The sequence below is a fragment of the Heterodontus francisci genome, chromosome 23, assembly GCF_036365525.1.
Source record: "Heterodontus francisci isolate sHetFra1 chromosome 23, sHetFra1.hap1, whole genome shotgun sequence".
Classification (NCBI taxonomy): Eukaryota; Metazoa; Chordata; class Chondrichthyes; order Heterodontiformes; family Heterodontidae; genus Heterodontus; species Heterodontus francisci.
In genome coordinates this window covers 68,919,292-68,930,630 of record NC_090393.1, presented here as the reverse complement: position 1 = coordinate 68,930,630, position 11,339 = coordinate 68,919,292, and the positions used below count along the sequence as shown (strand labels likewise).

At 42.9% G+C, this 11,339-nt stretch overlaps 1 protein-coding gene across 1 annotated transcript in view; it reads left to right on the top strand.

Annotated features, from left to right (window-relative positions):
• Positions 1-472: 472 nt before the first annotated feature.
• The window catches only part of mmp11a (matrix metallopeptidase 11a), a 66,077-nt gene continuing 55,210 nt past the window's right edge, over positions 473-11,339 (top strand). Inside the window, exon 1 of the mRNA XM_068055466.1 lies at positions 473-570. Within this exon, the coding sequence (XP_067911567.1) occupies positions 490-570 (81 nt within the window). The 5' untranslated portion in view covers positions 473-489. The remainder of the gene's footprint in view (positions 571-11,339) is intronic.

The window sequence follows — 11,339 nt, the reverse complement described above, 5'->3', positions numbered from 1 at the left end:
CAGCGGTGTGGGTGTACCCACAGCAGATGGTCTGCAGTGATTCAAGAACAAGGCTCACCACCACCTTCTCAAGGGCAATTAGGGATGGCCAATCAATGCTGGCATAGCCAGCAACTCCCACGTCCCATGAATGAATAAAAAAAGGAACCCATACAGAATACTCACCCAAAAGGGAATAATAAATACAACTACTGCAACAGGAGGGTTTATAGAGAAAACTCGCCCAACATAAGTTAATAGTCAAAGGTGAACCCACAGGGTACCCCTGTTAGTAGAGAAGAAACTTCTCCCAATAGGGGTTAATAAATAAAATTACTGCAACAGGGGTTATCGAGAAAACTTACCCAACAGGGGTTAATTGGGAGAGCGTACACATGCCCACGTGATATTTGTAGCCATGAATCGAGCGCAGGATCAGGGAGAATCGGAGAACAAAGCAGCCGGGCGGTGTATAAAAAGCAGAGACGGTGTGAGTGAGTCTCAGTCAGGATGTTGGTGAGCACAGTCACTCTGACTTTGCTGGTGTGCAGTAGCAGCGCCGTGCCGGTACTCCGGGGACAGCAGCACCGGGTAAGAGAGACATCCCCTGGCAGCTCCCTGAGCGCATAGACCGGGGAGGAGAGCTTTCCTGTTGTAAAACAAGTTCATAACTGCACCGTAGCGCTGCAGCACAGCTGAGACTGTGGGAACTGGCCCGGAGTTTATTAAACTGCAACATGTTAAATGGCAAAGTTTAAACTACACGGCCATAAACTACCAGTTATAGTGGAAGCTTAATCAGGAGAAAGTTCCAGTGGCTGAAATATCTTATGTTTAATTTATGAAGGATTAAATATCAACTTTATATAGACTAAGTTCTGCAAACCTATACATTGATACATGTGTATTTTTGTAGATATATTTATATAGTAATTTTATATGGATATAAATTGCAGTGTGTGTATTATATAATGTGAGTGTATTGGGTGCCTGTGAGGAGCAGTAGATGAAATTGTCTGAGTGTTTGTGTCCCTCAGTCTCTGTTTTCTGCTGGCCTTGCTGATGCACATTGCTGTACCCAGTGCCCCTGAGATTCCCTCCTGTTCTATGATGTCCTTCACCCTTTCTGTCAGCTGATAGAGAAAGTGAGAGGTTTGCACATGGGCTTGAACAGTGCAAGTGCTGACATGCTCCCAGGTATTCATTATAAAATATGATGAAGGCAACAAGACACCAACTCCCAGCAGACCATCAAGGGAGTTTGTTCTGTCTTTAACTGAGCAGCAATCCTTATCCCTCCTGAAACCAGCCGGTATCCACCTGGCTTCCCTCACAGGGTCTGTTTTATGGCCACACTAGACAATCCTCCCCAAGGACTGGGACAGGCAGTTTCCACCTAGTCTGATCAGTACTGTCTCGACTCTCAACACAAACAGATTCTCCCCCTCAACAGATGGAGGGAAAGAGACATTTAAAAAAAATCATGGAGTTAATGAAGGAATTCCCTGGGGATTATTGCTGAACTTGCTGACACTTGATATTTCTGAATGTTAAACAAACTTGTCTGACTAGTTTACAAAAGTGAGCAAATTCACCTGCAATGAAGCCTGGGGATGAAATGATAGTGTACCCATGAGTGTCACTTTGCCCCCTCTGTCTCTTCTCTACACCAGGGGATTAGTGCACAGTGACTTCAGTGTGAGTCTTATTCACATTGCCCCTCCCTTATCAGTCTTCAGCACCAGGAGAGTGGGCAATCATATATTGGCCCAGTAGGGAAGACTGGGAAGGGAGGTGTACAAGGTGAATGGGGGAACAGGGGTCATTCAGTGCTTAGTGGCTGTAAACAGTAAACATGTGGGATGCTGTTTTATCTCTTGCATTACTTTCTGTTCGTGCTTTGTCCATACATATTTTCAGCTTCTTGTTTTATAATGCAGGAAGTGCTTTTAAGTGAAAAATTGTTTACATAATAGCTTTCTTTACTGTTGCTGTCTGAAGGTGAAGTTTTAGTTAACTTTAGAAGGTATTGACTAATTACCTGATCGGTCATGGGTAACTTGGCGAGTCAGCAAATGGACTGTTTCAGAACGGGGGTGAGGGGGGAAAGGAACTTGTGATTTTTAATCTCACAAGGAGGCATCTAGGAAGTGATCTTCCAGAGGCATAGTAGTTAATTAGGGTGTCGATAGTTAACCTTTTTGTCCACATATAGTGTCAGCCATAGCTCAGTGGTAACCCTCTCCTGAGTCAGGTGGGTTCATCTCCTACTACAGAGACTTGAGCACATAATCCAGACTGACAGCAAGTGCTGTCTTTTCAATGAGATGTGAAACTGAGGCCCTGTCTGCTCCCTCAAGTGGATGTAAAAGATCATAGCTTGATTTTGATAGAGTAGGGGAGTTCTTAGTGGCGTGGCCTATTCTTATCCTTCAATCAATATCAGTAAGACAGATTATCTCATTGCTGGTTTGTGGGAGTTTGCTGTGTGCAAATTGGCTGCTGCATTTCCTACATTGTTGTAGTGACTAAAGTTCAAAAGTACTTTGTTGGATGGGAAGCACTTTGGGATAGCTTGAAGCTATATAAATGTAAGCTCTTCTAAATATACATCTCTTAAATCAGAACCTCTCTTCAAACTTTAATTTCTGGAAAGATTGTGTTACTGTCTGTTTGTGCTCTAACAGTACATAACTAAAAGAAATGTCCGTGTGTTCTAACTGGTTAGAACACCACAGGAACCATCTTCAGTCTTCCCCAGCTAACCTGTGTGCTTGTGTTTGGCATTTCATTTGGAGGATGTCATTGTGTATAGTGACCACAAGAAAAATTGGAAAAATGTTAATGCTTTGTGCAAAAAGTTTGTATTTCCTTTGTGGGTAATGGCTTTCCTTCTGGGATTTCATCTTCAGTAATATTCCATTGATGTGTAGTAGATTGCAAGCAGCACAGTCTGTAAATACCCAATCGTAAATCCATGTTGGTATGGAATGTTTGGGCTGAATGGCCTGCATCTGGATCATACCTTTTTTGTTTTCCCTCTATCTAAGCCATTGGAGATTTGACCTGACATTGGAATGTGCAGACAGGATGGTGATCAAGAGCAGAAACCAGACTGATTTCCATCACCCCCTCTCAACCACCACCCCCCCCCCCCCCCCCCCCCACCGCCCTTTGCCAACCTTCATTGCTGAATTCTCTCCTCATATTGAGGGTGCAACTTCTGCCAATGTCTGAAGGAAACAACAGCAAGGCCCCAGAGATGGGGGCAGATTTAAACAGTGTGCACACGTTTCGCAGATACCAGACAAATTCAAATGTACTTTGCAGTGTGGAGTGCCAGTGGTATACTACAGGTAAGTATTTAGTTTAATGGCTTGTATTTTTTTTTTTGTGAATTTTGTTTTCTGTTGGTTTTTCGTTAGCTACAATTAAAGCGGGTGGAGGTGGGTGGCAAGACAGTAATATCAGGACAGCTGGGACCTGTTGCATGCACATTCTGTCATGTGGGAATTCTAGGGCACTCCATTTTTCCTGGAAAACCACATATGCACAAAGTGTTGCCAAAAGCTCGAGCTCTAACTCTGGCAGTACATATAGGAAGCTGAGTTTTGTGGATAGCACATTTCAGGAGGTGGTAACACTGCATCTGTAGAGAGTTCAGGAGGAAAGCACATGGGTGATCACCAGGCAGACTCAGAACTTCAGATTTCTGGGGCATTATGGCCAGTTCTGAGACAGGAGAGGTCTCTACAAGCCAAACAAGCTACACCTGAACAGTGCTTCAAGCACACTCCTTCTGGAGAGATTAACTATCTGGTGCTGTGGAGGAGTAATCCAAACTAATTTGTTTGTGGGTGGGGCAGGGGATAGAGAATACCAGGATGTAGCAGCAAAGAGGAGGAATAAATACATGAAAAACAAGGAGGGACAGACAGCCGCAGAACAAAAAAATGTAGAAAAAGCCAGAATTAGATGGAGAAAAGCAAAGTTGATTAGCAGTGTTGGAATGTATGATAATTTAATTATAAATAAGGTTGACACATTGCAGGGGCAAGTTGCCACAAGGAGTTATGATGTCATTGGATATAACAGACCTGCCTTAAACACTGGCAGAAATAAAAACTAAACATTTCAGCTACAATGTTGTTCAGGGGGGATAGTGCTGGACAAAAGACTGAAGGGAAATAGTGGTACTAATCAAGAATAACATTATAGTCTACAGCAGAGTGATTTATACTAGAGGGCAAAGAGCTGTTGTATTGGTGGGATTTTACTATTGACTTCCAAATAGTGAGGGAAATAAAGGAGCAAATTCCAGAGAAATCTAAATACGAGACTTCAGTTACCCAATATATACTGGGGTAAGGTGGGTGAATGATTACTAAAATGTGTACAGGGGAACTTCTTAATATGTTCCTAAGCCCAACAAGGAAGGAAACTGCTCAATCTAGTTCTGGGGAATAAAGTAGGGCAAATCGAGTGATTCAGTGAGGGGGGGAATTCTGGATAATAGTGGTCATTTATGTTAAAGTAGTTATGGAAAGGGACAAAAAATTGAAGGTTGTAATACTCAACTAAAAATCCATTTCAGTGATTTGAGAACTGATCTAACCCCAGTGCACTGCAAAGTGCCCAGGAAAATGGTATATGAGCAATGACAGGCCTTCAAGATGGCTTCACCTCCATTACAAACCAAGCATATTCCCATAAGTGGAAAGATTTCACAGCCAAAGCTAGAGTTCTCTGGATGACAAAGGAAATAGTTTTTTAAAGAACAGAAAAAGGATGTTTATAACAAATGTCAGGTACAGAATAGAGTAGAAAACCAGGCAGATTTGAGGGAAGCTTGGAAAATGATCAAGGCAAAGCTAAGATTAATGGGTAAAATAAAAGGGAACCTAACAATCTTGATTATATTTAAAAAGGAATGGTGAGGCCAACTCGTGACAAAGGAAATCTTCTTGTGGAGGGAGAGGGTATGGCTGAGGTACTGAATGAGTACTTTGCATGTGTCTTCAGAAAAGAAGAGGATAGCACTACTGCTGCTGAGGAGAAGTACGGATATTGGACAGAATGAAAGTCTATAGAAAGGTGGTGATAATGGGTTGACATCACTGAAAATTCATAAGTCACATAGCCCAAATTGTAGGTTGCTCAGAGAAAGTAGGGTGGAGATAGCAAAAGTTCTGACCATTATCTTTCAAACCTTGTTGCATATGGGAGTGATGCCAGAGGATTGCAAATGCTATACCCCAAATCAAAAAAGAGAGAAGAATAAACCTGGTAACCAAGGTCACTCAGTCTAACATCAGTAGTGGGAAAACTACTAGATAACATTGTCGAGAACAAGATTAATTCTCACTTGGAGAAGTATGGCTTGTTAAAGGAAAATCATACCTGACTGACTTGATTGAATACTCTGAAGTAATAAGGTTGAAGGTATTGCAGTTGATGGATATATGGACTTTCAAAAGGCATTTGATAAAATGCAATATAACAGACTTGCTCAGAAAAGCACAGGATTAGGTATGCCATTGGCTAAGGAGGCAGAGAGTAGTGGAGAACAGGTGTTTGTTCTGACTGGAGGTAAACATGCAGTGGGGTCACTAAGCCATTGCTTCTATTTATATGTAAATGACTGGACTTGAGTATAGGAGTACAATTTCAAAGTTTGCAGAATTAAAAAAAAACTTGGCAGCATAGTAATTAGCAGAATAGTCAGACTGCAGGAAGACAGACAAATTGGTGAAAAGGGTAGATTTCTGGCAGATGCAATTTAAGGGTGAAATGATCCACATTGGGAAGAACAATATGGAGAGGCAGGATAATCTAAAAGTATTCTGATGGGTGGGGTGAGCTGAGGGACCTGGGAGTGCATACTATGACCTCCTGAGATGAAGCCCCAGATCAATTTAAAGGGCGGCGCAGTGGTTAGCACCGCAGCCTCACCGCTCCAGTGACCCGGGTTCGGTTCTGGGTACTGCCTGTGCGGTGTTTGCAAGGTCTGCGTGGGTTTCCACTGGGTACTCCGGTTTCCTCCCACAGCCAAAGACTTGCAGGTTGATTGGTAAATTGACCATTATAAATTGCCCCTAGTGTAGGTAGGAGAATGGTGGGAATATGGGATTAATGTAGGATTAGTATAGATGGGTGGTTGTTGGTCGTCACAGACTTAGTGGGCTGAAGGGCCCGTTTCAGTGCTGTATCTCTCTATGACTCTAATTATACAAGATTTCACGTTTTAAGACTTGACGACAAAACTAAAAATTCCTCATTAACTAAATAGTACTTTGTTAGCTGATATCCTGAATTGTAATTAAAATACTTAACCTCACACTACACTTATTTGTTACCCAGCCCTCTTTGGTGAAACCTTAATGGTTAAAAGTCCCAAACTCTTCCCAGTTGCAGTGGGTTGGATCACCCAGTCTTTTTCAAAGTCAATGTCCTCATTGCTAACTTTCCTGAGCACATTAGACCTGCTTGTCTGGGAATAAGGCAATGTTGCTACTTTGCAAACCTCAACTTGTGGTCTCTCCTTCCTTTCTTACAGCCTGCTCTGAGGCTTCCACTGCTGGTCTTCTATACAGCCTGTCTGCCTTCGGAAAATCTTAAATTTATCTGGAATCAAATGTTAATGGCTTATTCCAATACGTAAAATCCAGTATTGTGGTTTTGACTAAACCACCTGGGCCTTCTGTTTCTCAGTGTAAACAGCTGCCTGGTACATTTGCATCCTCAATCACTGACTCCTTGTCTACAACCCAAATGTCTGGGAGGGTGAAACCCATTGTTTTCAGTGTTTACCTCTGCAGCCTCTTTGAAAAACTGTCTTTGGCCTGTGTCTTGGTAACCAAGATTTCTCACTGCTCCTTGAGCAGAGTGGATGTGAGGTCATCTGACTTCTGACTCCATTTTATGTGTTTAAAAACTGACTTTTAAAAGTTTGTCACAAAGTCCTGCACTCATAATGATCACAAATTCTTAAGTGGCAGGACAAGGTTAAGCTTTTGTAAATAGGGACATTGGACACAAAAACAAGGGATTCATGCTAAACCTTTACAAATCACTCAACTGTGTACAATGCTGGGCACCACACTTTAGGAAGGATGTCAGACTTTGGAGAGGGTATATCTGTGGTTCAGTTGGTAGCATCCTCAGCTGAGTCAGAAGGTTGTGGGTTCATGTCCTGCTCTAGGAATGGAGCTCAAGTCTAGGCTGACAATCTAGTGCTGTACTGTCAGAGGCTCTCTTTTTGGATGAGAGGTTAAATGGAGGGCTCATCTGATACCTCAAGTGGATGTAAAAGATCCAATGGCACTATGCTGAACAGGGGAGTTCTCTCTGCTCTCCTCCTGGTCAATATTTATCCTTCAATCAACATCACAATGACAGATTTTCTGGTCATTATCTCATTACTGTTTGTGGGAGCTTGCTGTGTGAAAACTGGCTGCTATGTTTCCTACATGACGACAGTGACTACACTACAAAAGTACTTCATTGACTGTAAGGTGTTTTGAGCTGTCTGGTCATGAAAGTCTGTCTTAAGTAGTTATTCAAAATTTTATAAGGAGTTTTGATCAAGCAAGTAGGGAGAAGCTGCTGCTTCTGGCAAGTGGTTTGGTAACTGGGTGTCATTAGGTTTAAAATAATTGGTAGAAGAACTAGAGGGCAAATGAGGAATTATGAGTTATGATCTGAATGGACTATCTGACAGGGTGGTGGAATCATATTCAATAGGAACTTTCACAAGGCAGCTGGTGAAGAAAACTAATTTGCAGGGGGGTGGGGGTGGGAAAGCTGGGTTGTGGGATTAAATTGGACAGCTTTCAAAAAGCCATGACAGGTATAGCCGGCCAAATGGCCTCCTTGAGTTCTGTAAGATTCTTTTTGATTCTATCTCTGTTTCTGTTGGCACACTTTCTTCCCCTCAAGTCTGACAGCAAGTCAATTCAACTTGCCAAAATTTTTACCTTTGGTAAACAACATGGAGCAGCTTGATGCTCATGAGTAACCCTGGCTTTCACCAATTCAGGTGGGTGGTTCAGAATGGAACAACTACAAGCATGTCCACGCTTCGACCCTGTCTTTCTGACTCACAGCTTTTGGCACAACAGCAAATTAAAACAAAACCTTCTGCATTCCGAGCCCTTAGTTGACTGTACTCTTGAAAATTTACTGACGGAGGGACCATAGCTGCAAATTAAGGTACTCGTGGTATAAAAACAAAGCTCAGCAACTATCTCATAGTTTTTTTTTCCTAACTCATTTACTGGTTGTGGGTCTCACTGGCAAGACTGACAATTATTGCACTTCCCTAATTGCCCTTAAGCTGTCATGTCCTGACTCTCCCATTTGGCACAGTCATAGTGCCAGACACAACACAATGGAGAGTTGTCCTCTGATGGAATTTCATCTCCACAGACAATGCTGTGGTCACTCCTACAAGTACAGTCATGGATGTGTATCTGTGACTGGTAGATTGGCAAGGATGAGAGCAAATAGAATTTTCCCTTGGTGTTCTCACCACCTGCTGCAGGCCCAGTGTGGCAGATATGCCCTTCAGAGCTCAGTCAGTAGTGGTGCTGCCGAGCCACTCTGTGGGAACTCTGGGAACTGAAGTCCTGCACTCAGTACATTCTGTGCACTTGCTGCTCTGCATCTTCCAAGTGGTGCTCAACATGGAGTTCTGCCTCATCAGCTGAGGGAGGGCAGTAGGTGGTAATCAGCACGAGGTTTCTTAGCCCATGTTTGACCTGATGCCATGAGACTGAGTGCTCTTAGGGCTACTTCTCCCACCCCTGACTGTATACCACTCTACCATCTCAGGTGGGTCAAGACATAACTAGGGATGGTGGAGGAGGTATCTGGGTCATTCATAGTAAGTCATACTCACTGAATCATACCTGTCAGCCTGTTTGGTCTGTGGGACAGCTCTTCCAATTTAGACAGAAGTCACCAGATGGTAGTGGGGAGGACTTTGTAGAGTTGACTGGGCAGGACATGGCTCTTTTTAACCCAGTGCCTGGGTCTTGCTGAATCCACAATGCCCTTTTCATCCAATTGCTGACCTTTTTGTTTTCTTGCCATTCTTTAGCAAGATTCTGGGGCAGAGTCAATGTTTTGAGATTTGATTCTGGTAACTGATTTTTGTTTCTTTTTAAAAAATATCAATCACATTTTGCTTTCTAATTCTACATTTTCTATTAATTGGATCTTCTGAATGAAGAGAGTTAAATGATTCCTCAAAGGGAGGAGGGATGGAGATAAAAATGTCATAGACATTCAGCCCATCGAGTCCATGCCAACTCTTTGTAGAGCACCCCAATCAGTCATTCCCTGGTTCTGGCCCCATAGCCCTGCCAAGTTTATTTCCCTCAAGTGCCCATCCAATCTTCTTTTGAAATCATTCATCTCCACTTCCACCACCCTCTTGGACTGTGAGTTCCAGGTCAATATCACTTGCTGCATTTATTTTAAAAAATTCTCTCCCTCATTCCCCTGCATCCTTTTGCCCAAAGACCTTAAATCTGTCTGCTATTCCTTGTACCATCTCATTTGTTTACCCTCTTCAAACCTGTCATAATCTTGTACACCTCTCTCAAATCTCCCCTCAATCTCCTTTGCTCCAAGGAGAACAACCCCCAGCTTCTCCAACCTACCCCTGTTGCTAAAATCCCTTATCTCTAGAACAATTCTAGTAAATCTCCTCTCTACCCTCAAATGTTTGCATCCTTCCTGAAGTATGGTAACCAGAACTGGATGAAATACTCTAGTTGTGGCCTAACCAAAACTTCATAAAGGTTCAGTGTAAGTTCCCTGCTTTTGTTCTTGTACCTCCTAGTTTTGAAGCCCAAGATCCCATATGCTTTGCTAATCTCAATACGTCCTGCCACCTTCAAAGATTCACATGAACCCCAGATCCTTCTGTCCCTGCACACACTTTAGAAATGGGCATTCAGTCTGTATTGCCTCTCCCTATCCCTTCTGTGTGCATGTGATTCCATGTAGCCCTGGCTGGATCCCCTCATCCCATTGAGGTTTGCCCTCTTCCAATTTAGAGGTTCTACTTTAGAATCTTCCTTGCTCTTCCCCACTGCTAATCTAAACCTTGTGATACAATCATAACTCTAAGCCATAACTCACTTTCAATGTCTCTACTCCTAGTAAAACAATTTTACCCCCACAGACATTTGGTCCACCTCATTCCCCAGCACTGGATCCAGCAATGCCTCCTCCCTACTTTGACCAAGAACCTACTGATCAAGGAAGTCCTCATGAACACATTTCAGATATTCATTCCACTCCACCTTTACCATTTTACTCCAACATTATCCCAATTGATATTTGGCTAATTAAAGTCCCCCAATATCACCACTTATATATAGTTCTAGCACATCTGTGATTTGCTCCCCCTATCTCAATAGTTGGAGACCTACAGAATAACCCCAGTGTGTTATCAAACCTTCTTGCTTTTGAACTCTAACCAAATGGAGTCTGGCCTTTCCTCCTCAAGGATGTACTCTTTCCAACACTACAATGTCTTCCCTAATTGGTACTACCACCCTACCTCCCTATTATCCTATCCTATTTTATCTGAACACCTTGTATCTTTGAATAGTGAGTGGCAAAGACATTGGTCCCAGTCCTGTTGCGTTACAACTGGTCTCTTTCTGAATAGTTGTCTCCTACTGCAGAACTGGTAGCAATGCTGCAAGAATCTGAAGGCCTCGCTCTTTCATCAAGCCTCAAGCCACACATTGATCCTCTATCTCCCTATTTGTACTTTTGGTAGGACCTGGCACTAGGAATAATCCAGAGATTACTACCTTTTGAGGTCCTACTTTTAACTTCATCTGAATATCTGACTGAAGGACTGTAATACCTATTATCTTTCATTGATACTGACATGTAGAGTCAGTCATACAGCATAGAAAGAGGCCCTTCAGCCCACCGAGTCCATGACAACCATAATGCCTATCTATACTAATCCCACCTGCCTGCATTACTTCCATATCCCTCTGTCTTGCTTATTCAGGTACCTGTCCAGATGCCTCTTAAATGTTGCTACTGTTCCTGCCTCCACCACCTCAGGCAGCACATTCCAGATGCCCACTATTCTTTGTGAAAAATTTACCCTTTTGATCCCCTTTAGACCTCCTCCTCCCTCTCACCTTAAATCTATGCCCTCTAGTTTTAGTCACCCCTACCATGGGAAACAGACTCTGACTAGCTACCCTATCTATGCCTCTCAATTTTATATACCTCTATCATGTCCCCTCTCAGCCTCCTTCGCTCCAGGGAAAACAGACCCAGCCTATCCAATCTCTCTTTATAACTCAAGCCCTCCAAATCAG